The 13,014-nt window shown below is 35.6% G+C and overlaps 1 protein-coding gene across 3 annotated transcripts in view; it reads left to right on the top strand.

Moving 5' to 3' along the window:
- LOC125834932 (histone-lysine N-methyltransferase ATX2-like) overlaps window positions 1-13,014 on the top strand; it is a 44,999-nt gene that overhangs the window by 11,568 nt on the left and 20,417 nt on the right. Inside the window, exons 10-25 of one of the 3 annotated variants that reach the window (XR_007443382.1) lie at window positions 244-414; window positions 2,975-3,112; window positions 3,317-3,364; window positions 3,942-4,059; window positions 4,141-4,206; window positions 4,295-4,356; window positions 4,984-5,040; window positions 5,659-5,727; window positions 5,845-6,043; window positions 6,223-6,501; window positions 6,832-6,893; window positions 7,118-7,195; window positions 7,991-8,086; window positions 9,150-9,253; window positions 9,328-9,474; window positions 11,716-11,812. Coding sequence is in view for 1 of the 3 variants with exons in the window: in XM_049514079.1 (XP_049370036.1) it covers window positions 244-414; window positions 2,975-3,112; window positions 3,317-3,364; window positions 3,942-4,059; window positions 4,141-4,206; window positions 4,295-4,356; window positions 4,984-5,040; window positions 5,659-5,727; window positions 5,845-6,043; window positions 6,223-6,501; window positions 6,832-6,893; window positions 7,118-7,195; window positions 7,991-8,086; window positions 9,150-9,253; window positions 9,328-9,469 (1,689 nt within the window). In the remaining 2 variants the exon portion in view is untranslated. Of the gene's footprint in view, window positions 1-243; window positions 415-2,974; window positions 3,113-3,316; window positions 3,365-3,941; window positions 4,060-4,140; window positions 4,207-4,294; window positions 4,357-4,983; window positions 5,041-5,658; window positions 5,728-5,844; window positions 6,044-6,222; window positions 6,502-6,831; window positions 6,894-7,117; window positions 7,196-7,990; window positions 8,087-9,149; window positions 9,254-9,327; window positions 9,475-11,715; window positions 11,956-13,014 lie in introns of those variants that run through there. The other 2 variants (XM_049514079.1, XR_007443383.1) reach the window with 2 other exon arrangements.

The raw sequence follows: 13,014 nt of genomic DNA, 5'->3' as shown, positions 1-13,014 counted from the left end.
TAGTGTCTAGTTCATAAAAAAAAATATGGTCTCTACCGCATCAGCTTGTTACCATTTTCCCTCTTTAATTTGACACATTAGTGTCTAGTTAACAATTTATGGTCTCTACCGCAATCTTGGAAAACCTAGTCGATCTGTTTTCTAATTAGCTGGCAGTTTTTGCTATCGAATAGACATTAATTTTATCCCATTGATGTTCAGAGAAGTGCTAATGTTAGTCATTGTGGTGCACTTGTTTTGCAGTTTAAGGGATCTTCACCATCTGCTTGCTGGAATAAAGTTTACAAACGGATGAGGAAGACACAAGTTGACAATTTTGATGAATCAATATCTAGCCGTGAAAGTGAAAGGACCTTTGGATCAGGTTCTCATATGTTTGGCTTTTCTCATCCTGAAATTTCGAAACTTATAAAGGTATTATTAGTTTTCTTCTGTTCAACTTTTTCTTTATGGAGGTTCTGTTCTTTCAATTTCTGTTCACCATCTTATTATTGAAAATCTGAGCATGTTTTATATTATTAAAGACCATTGACTTTGCAGTTGTCGTAGTATAGTCTTATTTTTCTTTGTATACGATTTAAGTGATTATATTATCTTCTGGGTTGTTTCCTCATTCAACACTTTGAAACCAAATCGTATCAAGCGATATGCTTGATAAGATGAGACAGACATTATATAAACAAATAAGACCATTAAAATGCACTCTATCTTCAAGTGAAGCTGAATATGGTGGATAGCATTAATTGACAAATGTTATGCCATATAACTATAATAGAATGTATTAAGAGAACAGACTATCCCATTATCTTGTCGCAATGGAAGGCAGCAGATTCTTGTTATGACTTCGATGATGCATAAATCAAATATAAGTCTATCTTGAATATTCAGAGTTTTTCTTAAATGTGTCTTTTATGTATGGAGCACAATCTTTATTTAACCGACCTCAACTTGTTTAGGATTGAGGTCTAGTTAATTGATTGGTAAATAACTACCACGTGTCTGCTTATGTACATACTTTTCTCTTCAGACTTTTGACCATATGCTTTTTATTTGGCAGTTACATATTTGATTCCATTTTTTTGTGTGGAAAATCACAGTTTTTCTAGTAGCGAAATATGAACGGGAAGTAAACATGGTGGTAAAATACAAGTTGGTACAGTTTTAGGGGAAGAAGTGGTTTGAGATGAGAAAATGCAATTTTTTTCTAGTGCCTGTATGACATAGTGCAACCTTCCCAAAATGTTGGGTCCTGTGTTGGTTCACTGCTTTGTTTGGTGTATGCTTATCTTATGTAGTTTAGAACCAAGGGTATGACTGGTTCATTCATAATTGTTTGTTTCTATATTTGTTGAAAATACTTATTCCTTGCTCATTTAGGTCTTACTTTCACAAACTTAAGAGCTATGTATTGTTTCAGTTGAACATGCTTTATGAGGTTGTTTCTGCAGGTGTTGACAAACATATATTTCTCATTGGAGCAATTTTTTTAAGATGTATTATATTATAGGCTTAAGTCATCTTTGACCCCTTAAAGTTATCCGCATAATTCACTTAGACACTTTAACTAGGACTTATACCTATTGAACACCTAAATTGTTCAAAATGTGTCTATTAAACACAAAATGTTGATGTGGCAAAATAAGTGTATATCACTGCTACTAAGCGTGTGAATATCTTCTGATTTTTATTTTTTATTTATTTTTAGATAAGTTGGTACCTATTTTTTGACACTTGGCATGCATTAACTAAATAATTAAAAAAATAAAATTAATTCCACATTAATCTCTTCACAAAAGAAAACAACCCCACCCCACCCCACAACCCATGTACCAGAGGTCTTCTTCTTCAACCCACCATTTTAAAGATTCTAACTTCTCGGCCTTCTGTTTCGGTTCTCTTTTTTTCTTCATTCTTTGTAAAAAAATATGAATCTGCTAATTTAATTTGCAAAAATTTGAACACTTGAGTTAAAAGAATTGACCAATATTTTCGATCACTCAAATTGAACAAACATCACCACTCATTAAACTTACTAAAAATGATAATAAAAAATTCAATATACTTCCGATTTCTCTTCGTCACGAATTTCAAAATAATTTATTGACGTGATTTATTTAAACAAAAATCTCAAGAGGAATAAAGAACAGTGGGTAACAAGAGAATGAATTTTTGTTATGTTCATTGCCGCCGGAGGAATTAATGGCGACTGGCGAGGTCACAGGGAAGAAGGAAGAAGATAGGGCAAAGGGTTAGGTGGGGGGGGGGATTTTCTCTTTTTAAATCTTGTTCTGGATCATTAATAAAGGTTGGAAAAAATTTCATTTTTTAAAATTGAGAATTTATATTTGTTGTTAGATTGGGTCCATGTGCCATGTGTCCTAATTTGATTTGTGATTATTTTAAGGCAATGCGTGTGGATTACACGCATAACATCTTTAAAGAAAGTTTTTATTTTATATTCAATAGATACATATCTGTTAATATTAGAGTGTCTAACAAGTAATAGTCCTAGTTAAGGTGTCTAAGTGAATTGTGCAAACTACTTTAAGGGGCCGCAAATGACTTAAGCCTATATTATATATATAACGTTAAGCACACTATGATTTAGAAGCCCTTTAGATGTTTCCATTTGCAGTCTCTTATTGAAAATCTTAAGAGTTTTCTGGACATAATATGTTGCATTGTGAAGGTAGGAAGAGATGCACAGACAGAACAGATTTAGGGATTTAACTTTATTATGAAGTGATTAATTATTAATTTGTGTCAGAATCGTAGGGCATAGGTGCAGAAGAAGCTTGGTAGACAAATAATAACAAGTTGATGGGCATTTAATTCAGGATGTAATGATCATATGAGTGTATAACTGTTGACTGGAGAGCCATTAATCTGCGAAGACTTATTTGTATCAGAAAGCTTTGTTCTATATTTTGCTTATGTTCTTTTCCAGTTTCTAAAGCTTATATTATACTTACAGGAGTTATCAAAGTCCAGGCTTCTTGCAAAATCCTTGAAACTGGCGAATTCGAAAAATCAAGACTTGCCGGCTGGTTATAGGTCCGTCCGTGTTAAATGGAAAGATCTGGACAAATGCAACGTATGCCATATGGATGAGGTTAGAAACTGCTTTCATTACTTATGTTCTTTCTTTTTCAGCTAATGCGCTATTTTTGAGAGGACTCTTTTACCTATTTTGGTTCTTGTTATATATGACTAGTGAAGTTGCATCTGGAATCTGTATCTTTTTGACTTTGCCTATTGATTAGTAACTACAAAATAGTTATTTCAGATCATGCTGATGTAGGTTTTTTTCTTACAGGAGTATGAGAATAATTTGTTTTTGCAGTGTGACAAATGCCGAATGATGGTGAGTGGACTCATCTCTGTCTCTCCATCCTTTTGGGACCAAAGTGTAGTAGTATCTTTCGCTTACCTCTTTTGAATCAAGGTTTTTCCAGCTTTCTATTTCTCTTATCCACACATCTATTATGCAGGATGTTTTAGCTGTCTGTTTTCAGTTAACTCTGCATTAGTTTTTTTTTTGGTTATTGAGCAAAACGATTATTTACATATTATGTCAAAAATGACTATTTGATGCTTCCATTTTGTATCAACTGAAAATTAGGTGAGAACTTTGCAGACGTTAAATCCCTTCTTTTACCTTTGAAAGATTTGTCTGCATATTGCTGCACTTTGGCACTTGCACTTGATGGTCATAAAATATTTGGTGGAGTGATATGGATAAACTTATCTATCATTTGATTTGATTCTGTTGTTCCTCCCTATGGATGCCAAAACTTTGTTGCAATTTTCTATGCTGGTTGATGATCTCTTTTACTTTTGATGTTAGAGTGAGCTGTTTGTGTTCTTACTTCTTAATTGGGTTCGAATATTTGGTTCCATTCTTCCGGTTCAAAATTCTTTGCTGTTGATGATGTGTTCAGGTTCACGCTAGATGCTATGGGGAGCGGGAGCCTATGGATGGAGTACTTTGGTTATGCAATTTGTGTCGACCAGGGGCTCCAGTAGTCCCTCCCCCTTGTTGCCTGTGCCCTGTTATTGGTACTTTCTTTTGCTTGCATTTTTCACTTCATTTACCCTGCTTGTTTCCTGCTTGTGTATCTTATTTTAAATGTTAATTAGGTGGTGCTATGAAGCCTACAACTGATGGACGTTGGGCTCATCTTGCTTGTGCCATTTGGATACCAGGTTATTATTATTTTTTCTTTTTTCACATTGCTGACTTGTTATTTTTATAGATGGGTGAATTTCACTGATTATCTTTACCACGATTCAGAAACTTGCTTATCCGACATAAAGAAAATGGAGCCAATTGATGGTTTGAGCAGGATCAGCAAGGTACTATTCCTGTTTTATTTAACTTTCATCATTGTGTAAACACCCCTCAGTATTGCCCTCTTTTGTTGTTTGCACTTCTAAAGGTGCCCTACCATGTTTTGTTCAGGAATCAAGTCATAATTCTCTTTTATGACTCAATGATGATGCATGAATATGACTTCACTCTTGATTGACAAGCTTCTTATTTTATGTGGCTATACTACTAATAATGGCCAATCCCCATAGAATAACTTTGTTAGTGTCTCATAATTTTGTACCCACAATTGTCCCTATGTTATTATTACCTTGAATAGTGATGAACTGATGATTCCGGTATACCTACTTTACTATTTTTAGCCATTGTGCTCTGTTACTATTTTAAAGATTTTCTTGAGATCATTAGCCATTTGCAATTTTGATTCTTAGCAGTATATGTGGAAGGCACGATTAATCTGTCTAACATGACTTCGAGGATATCTACCGGAATTACTTGTACCTGTCATTATTTCAGATCTTGCTGATTTATGCAATTAGTTTTCATTGCTTGGTTATCAAAAGAAAAAAAATGTCTTTTTTTGTGGAAGCTATCCACATAGATAGGGTTTGCCGCATTCTCTTCTGAACTTTTTTTTTTGTTATTTTGTTAAGGACCGCTGGAAGCTCTTGTGTAGTATCTGTTCTGTTCCTTATGGAGCTTGCATTCAGGTAACCTTGTGGTTGTGTTTCATCCTAACCCCGTGTCAATGTATTAGGAGATTACAATATAGCTTTAATTTTTTATTCTGTGTTCTGTTTTTTTAGGATCATCTTTTAATAATTGGTCTCAAATATTAAAGAATAACAATGCAAATTGGTAGTCTACAAATTTATTAGAAATGTAATTGCTGTTGGATGAGATGTCTTGCATTCTACTGTGCCTCTGAAGAGAATCAGAGATGTACTTTTCAGAAAAAATAATCCTTACGACTTCAATTAATTGATTAGTGAAAACACTTCTATTAATTTCGTGGGATATGATATATAAAATTTAGCTTATATACGATAAGCATTGACTGATCAACGATCATTTATCTTTATTGAAATGGATTCTCTGTTCTTTTTTCTGCATCTTGTTTATAAGTTCTGCCTTCTCTATTTCTCTCTCGCACTATCTTTCTTCCTTGCTTTATTTCATTATTCTCTTCTTTTCCTCCGTTTCTATATACTATTAATTTGACCTTTTGGGGGAGGCACTGGTATCCGTATCACAATGATTGAGTTGTACTCTGTATATGCTTATTCAACTACTCGTTAATTTGTTGTCCTCCTTATCTTGTGATGTAGTGCTCAAACCCTGTGTGTAGGGTGGCTTATCATCCTCTTTGTGCACGTGCTGCTGGCTTCTGTGTTGAGGTGATTTCTTCTTAATGTAGTGCTCGTTTTTTATTTATTTATGCATGAATTCTTTGTGTTATCTTTTTGCATGTTTGTTATGCTAACCTATCTTCTGTTGATGTTAATGTTTTATAGCTTGAGGATGAAGACAGATTGCATTTAATCCCTATGGATGACGATGAAGAGGATCAGTGCATTCGGTTGCTTTCTTTCTGCAAGAAGCATAGAGCTGTATCTAATGAGCGTCTTGCTGTTGATGAGTGTGTCGGACAAAAAGCTTGTGAATATTCAGACTATGTTCCTCCACCAAATCCTTCTGGATGTGCTCGCAGTGGTGTGCTATTCTTTCTTGTTCTCCATTAGTATTTATGTGTCATTATTCTAATATCTGTAATTATATGAATTATTTTGGTTTATGCTTTATATTGATGGCATCTTTTGGTACTATTTTCTGTGTGCAACTGTGTAGCAAAGCATTTTATGATTCCTGATTTCTGGTTTGTCATTGAATAGAGCCTTACAATTATTTTGGAAGAAGAGGAAGAAAAGAACCTGAAGTCCTTACAGCTGCATCGTTGAAGCGATTGTATGTAGAAAATAGGCCATATTTGGTTGGTGGCCATAGTCAACATGATCAATCGAGCGACACATTGTCTTCCTCATGTGCTGGCTCTGGACACACCCTTGACCTTCAAAAGTTGAGGTGTTCACAGCTTACATCAAGGAGCATTGTTTCAATGGTTGAGAAATACAACTACATGAAAGAAACGCTAGGACAACGACTAGCCTTCGGTAAGCTAAATATCTTGTATGCCTTGTATGAAGCAAGAATGAAAATTGTCTTAGTATATGGATGCGTTCTGTATACAGCTGCAATCTTATTCTATCCTCTAATATTGCCTTTCACTTTTTGGGACTTCTTTCGTGTTATCGCTCATTGTAGAAATAGAGTAACTGATTAAGTAAAGCTGAAAGTAGATCCATTTGAATATTCAGCTAATCCCTAACTAGATTATTTTGCTAGCTGATGCTACTTTGAGCCTCCTTTGTGCTCTTGGTATCACCACTATTCCCCCTCTCTTACAGGTTATAATTTATTTTTGACATTGTCATTGCCTCCAGGGAAATCCGGAATACATGGGTTTGGCATCTTTGCGAAGCTCCCTCAGAAAGCGGGAGACATGGTAATTTGTCCCTTTATCTTTTTATTACGGTTATATGATTTTGAGCAGCAGCAACAACAACAACATATCCCGTGTAATCCACAAGTGGGATCTGGGGACAGTGTTGTGTATGCAAACTTTCCGCTTACCACTTGTGTGCAAGTAGCCATATTAGTAAATTCATGCTTATATTCTTTTGTTTGAGAGTTTCAAGACCAAGGACTGATAATTCCTTTATTTAATAGGTAATTGAATACACTGGAGAACTTGTTAGACCTCCTATTGCCGACCGAAGGGAGCACCTAATTTACAACTCACTAGTGGTAAGAACTATATCCTGGCTTATGATGTTTATGTGTTACTTGGTCATTCTTGTGGTTTCTAATAATCTTTTTGATTTCCATGGTAGCAATTATTTGTGGTTATTGAAGTTATAGTTTTAAATACTGGTTGGAGAGAAATGTAATCTTTATCACTTCCAAAAAGTGTAAGCCCGAAAACACAATATTTACCCCCAGATACACCTTCCTAACTTGAATACACGGATTCCCAACACTCTCACTATTAGTGGGCCGTTATTGGGAGTGATTGATGGAAGTACCATTGATCGCTGCAGCATCTTCTCTATATATTTAGCCACAGATAGGATACAAGTTCACTAATATGCTCTTGTTTTAAAAAACATTGTGGGTTCATGCGTATCAGAAGTAAGGGTTACATTCCACGAATACCTGCAGTACGAAAGGTGTTCGTTCTGTAAATAAACTTATTCCTGCGTAAGGCTTGAAAAATGTACTTACTAAAGTAAAACCCCTAAGTTGCATTGCTCTGCATAGGACATTTAGTCACAAGAAATGAATTGTTGGTGATCATGTTACTTGCTCTTGTCAAAGGTCAATGCTTAACACCTAGTAGCTGGAGTATCTATTGAAAGAAGTTAGAATCTATGTGCTGAGTTAGTGATAAGTAGATACTTATGCACTTCATAAGCATCACTTTTCAATTTTGGTTGTTCCATTTTCTTGCACTAGCTTGATGAAGGATCTAAGCTGCCCCAGTTGGTGATTTGGTGGAAAATATATTGTTTCACCATATTATAACATGATTTTTACTTTCAGGGTGCTGGAACATACATGTTTCGAATTGATGATCAGCGTGTTATAGATGCCACAAGGGCTGGAAGCATTGCACATTTGATCAACCATTCGTGTGAAGTACGTAAAATTCTTCCTTTCCTATTTCCCTGTTCCTTGGATGGCTTTATACCCTTGGGGTCAATTTTTGTCTCCTCACTAGATGGAAAACACGCGCATTGTATGAACAAAGACGCCATCATTTGTTTTCTGCCATAAACACGGGCCTCTAAACAGACTGTTATGTGTTCTTTCTCAATTGAGTTGACACATTGTAATTGCTATTGAAAGATCTTTATTAATAAATGCTTCAATACATCTGAAAATATTGTTCTCTGAGATTACATACGTACAGATGCATATGCATAAATGACGTTTAAAAATCCAATTGGAGCTTACTCCCACAAGATAACTCCTTATGTTGTGTCTCCGCTCATAACATCTAAATTCAGATCTATCTTTTAATGATTTGCTGTCACCTTGGATCTCTAAGAGGGATATAATATTTTCTTTTGAAAGGTTATTGATTATGTTGGGAAGCAACATTTATCTGATAAGTCTAAGCTTTCCTGTTGTGTTTTTTGGGAAAGAAAAAGCAAGAAGTTCATCCATTGAAGTTGTGAAGTAGTTTCAGTACTTCATCAATTTTAGTATTTTTATTAGGACTTTTGAGATAACATGAGAATGCCAACTGGGCTGATGTATAAATCTTTTCCTGACATGTCAATTATTGCTCTCTCCATTCCCTTTTTATGTGTCACTCTTTTCTTTAAGTCCATCCCAAAAGAATGTCACCTCTCTATATATAGTGACAATTTGACTTTAAACATTCCATTTTATCCTTGGTAAAATGATTAAGCCACAAAAGTATCTGTTGGCTTTTAGACCACATATTTCAAGTCTTTCTTTCCTTTCAGAACTCCATGCCTGTTTGTTATGGAGTGGCATCTAAGCATAATATATCAGATAGATAATCATATGTAGATTCCTCAGTGAGATCCGGATGTATAGTTCATTGGCCTAGTCAATGGGTTTATTTAGAAAGAATGTTACAATGGAGAATGTGTTGGTGTTTTTAGTTGTTTGTACTTAAGAAGAAATTCTGTAATTGAGCAACAATTCACAACTTGCACTTTTTGTGCAGCCAAATTGCTACTCAAGAGTTATAAGTGTCAACAGCATTGACCATATAATCATATTTTCCAAACGAGATATTAAACAATGGGAAGAACTGACATATGATTACAGGTTTTTCACTCATCTTACTCTAGTATTTCTCACTCCATCTGTTGTGTGCTAAATTGTATTTGTTCATGTTGCAGATTCTTATCTATCGATGAACAACTTGCGTGTTATTGTGGGTTCCCAAGATGCCGAGGTGTAGTAAATGATACTGAAGCTGAGGAACGAATGGCAAAGCTGTATGCACCACGCAGTGAGTTAATAGACTGGGAAGGAGAATAAAAGAGGTTTGTAAATATGTTGATCTTCTGCTTTTTATTTATCATCCATGAATGTACAGATTATCTCAATCTGTCTGAAGGTGGTTATTGATTTGTCATGTTATTTCTGTTGTTTTACATGTATGTTAGTTCTGGCTAGTAATGATATACAAAGTTAGTAGCATGAAATATCAATCTGTTCCATTGCAGCTCTTTGAGAAGGTTTTTGAGAAAATTCTGTTCAGCTCATTCTATTCTCTACCTCACAGCCAACTCACAGTGCACCCTTTTTTTTTTAATACAATTGCGTGTAAAAAATAAAATGAAATTCATAGTAGATATATCAATAGCTTGCCATAAAGCTATATAAAAGGGAGCTGTCACTAGTGTAGGAATAACAGGAGACCAAAAGAATTTCTGCTATGGTGGGTTCACCAAAGTTTGGTACTGGCTCTGTACTTGTTTACCCTTGTTATGCATGAGCTATCTAAAGAATATAGGATGAGGTCCCTATGGTGTATGCTCTTTGTAGTCAATGTTGAGTTAGTTTACATTGTTAGCAAGAGTGTCAGCCAAAAGCTTGAACTACGGAAAGCTACTCTAAAGTTTTTAGTTGAGTGGAAGTAAAAGACTCAATTTATGCATTTCAAGGTTAGCTAGCATAAGAAGAGTGAAGTTGAGCTGAGATAAGATAGAATTGTGGTGCATAAATGCAATCACTTTGGATATTTAGGGTAGATGTTCCCAGGGAACGGTATGATTGATGAAAATGGTACACATAGAATCAAGTAGGACTGGCAATGTAATGGGAGTGAACGGGCCTCTGAAGTCCAATATATCCACAAGATGAGTGAAACACATATGTTTTTTTTTGATGAAGTAAATGATGTGAAACACAGATGTTTTACGACAACAAAAGCATACCTAGTGTAGGTATAATCCTATAAGTGGGGTCTTGGGAGGGCAGGATGTAGACAAGCCTTACCCTGGTCTTTCTATGGTAGGGAGACTGTGTCCGATAGACCTTCGGCTCGAAGGAGAAGATATCGAAGTAGCTATGCAAGAAAATACAACAATAAATATAGCAAGATGTAAGGCAAATGAAGCAACAAACAATAGTACACATCGGAGAATAAGAAACCACAGGACTGCTAAATACTACTACTAATAAGGAAGAGGGGAGATGAGGCTAGCCCCTACCTCTCCCACATGAAATGCGACAACACTCGATTGCTTGCTAACCTTGTACGGTAATCCTTGACTTCCACACCTCCCTGTCTCCTGTCTAGGTTCATGTCCTTACCTCAGTAAGCTGATGTCTACAACTCTCTTTGGCAATTTTACTTTTAATGATGGCGGTAGTGTTCACGTTTGGTTGTGTACTCCTTGATTAATCCACCGAACCCCTTACTACACCAAGAGATGAATGCATACTGTGTATCAGTTAAGTATTCCTCTTTCTTCATTCTCAGTATCCCAAAATTGACCGTGCTGATTCTTGTTAGAAAGGTCAGACCTACATTTCGATTATTACATCAAGCAAGGTACTATACCATGTATTTATGACATATTTAGCTCTACAGAACGTAAAATGTTTTTCCTGTTTTCTCTACTTCCAATATTCCAAAATCCACGGGTGCTGATCACCTGCATTTAGATTATAATATCAAGCTATGAGGCAGCATTCCAAGAATTTTGTACGTGGCTTACTTTGTACCAGAAGTCCTAAACACAATAATGAAGTCTTGTATTAGAAACTTTTGAATTCATCTACTGTGAAAGACAGTCATTACTAGTGCTTGAGTGGTGTAACAAACTGTAATTGCTTCCACTAGAGGCACCTTTTGGAATTTAAGCCGGAGCTCTGATGCTTTCGGCTTCAATATGCTTGTATTTCCTGTAATGAGGATGACATTATTGTGAAATTATAAAATCACCAAAAATGGTGATTTAGCATTTTTTTATTCTGAGCTTGATGAGAACCACCCGTCCATTGACCTTCTGTACATGGAACCATGTACTGGAACATTAGTGAGAATTTTCTCTTTTCCACCTTCTGCTATCCGTTTTTTGGTGTCTTGTTTTTATTCTCCCAATTTTTCAATGTCCTTAGCGTAGTTATACTCCGGTTTGCCTAACACATCAATTCATGTGTTTACAAAGTGCCGGTTGCTGAAACTAGCCTCATTCTTTATCTTTTAATCAGTTTTTCACTCATTATCATGGTGGTGTTTTCCATATACTAATAACAGTTTACCTCTTGTGCAGAAGTCTTTCCCTCGAAGTGAGGTGCCTTTGGTTTCTCGCTCACTCTCGTGGCTTGCCTACTTCTACCTGGTTCAGATGTCCTATTGCTCCAGGACTTGTAATTTTCTTCTGCCTTTTGTACCAAGTCTAGTGTTGCTCTGGAGCTTCTTTTGCGGCTTTATGAATTCATTCACCTATCATTCTGATCATGAATGTCTATGTACGAAATTGCCCAATTAGTCTGTCTATACTTTCAATTCATTTTTTTCTTCCTTAGTACCCAATTCTCTGTAGAAAATTAAATGCAATGAAGATGCCATTATCTGAATCTCGAGCCTTTTTTTTGCAAGTGTTCATCAACCATGTGTACAATTATAAGCCTTAATTTTCTTCAATATCCAGGAGTTAAGGCCTCCTTATAGAGGGGAAAAGACTGGTTGAAGAAGATGCGTCTTCTTTAGCTCATAGTTCCTTGAATAATCGCCTCTCCCCTCAGAGATATGTAATACTGATGGGATGTTAGAATGTAGTGGGCTTTCCTTAGACTGTAGTTCTAATATAATTCTGTGTAAATCATGCTTCATAAGTAAACATGCATTGTGCATGTAAAACTAACAAAATTACGTTTTAGGTCAAAACCATGACATTTTGAAGGATATAGTGCCTTGCATCATTTTGATGACTAATGGATTTCAGGATGATCTATGGGTAGAAGTAGTCTTTTTTGAATCTATCAGTTAATTGCTTTTGCATTATACTATTTTGATTAGTCTGCTGACAGGTAATTTCTTTTGGGAAAGGAAGTTTGGGTGTGTTACTGTTTGTAACTATAGTCAGTCGGAGATGTATGCTTCCTCTTTACTATGTTTTTGTGCTAAGTTAATAAAGCTTAAGGATGTATAACAAGACCTGTCATTTGTTTGGGTTTCCATTTGGAAAGAGTATTAGAGGTTGAGTCGAGAAGTCGTGTAGTTTGGTTGGAAGTCCTAAGCCCCATGACTAAGTTTTGTTAAAGATTTTGGTGCTTGAATAGGTCAAACTTTAAATCGCTAGTCAACTTTGGAACTATGAAAAATCCTACCTTCTTGCCAAATTGACTAAGAACGTGTTTCGTCTGAGTTGATTGCAATCTATATAGTCACACATTATTATCAATTGGAATGGCATCTAGAAGTTGAACAATTTATTGCTCTTCTTTACTCTCCACACACTAGTAGGAGTAGAATCTCTTTCATGAGACTTTTATTATGCTAGTTAACATATCCATAACTAGGTAATTTACCCGCGTTTTGCGCGGGCATAAATAATCTTTCTATCTTT

Source organism: Solanum verrucosum, unplaced genomic scaffold (genome assembly GCF_900185275.1).
Source record: "Solanum verrucosum unplaced genomic scaffold, falcon-dt-bn FXZP01000184.1, whole genome shotgun sequence".
Lineage (NCBI taxonomy): Eukaryota > Viridiplantae > Streptophyta > Magnoliopsida > Solanales > Solanaceae > Solanum > Solanum verrucosum.
The sequence above is the reverse complement of the archived record's forward strand: the minus strand, read 5'-3'. Positions and strand labels throughout refer to the sequence as shown.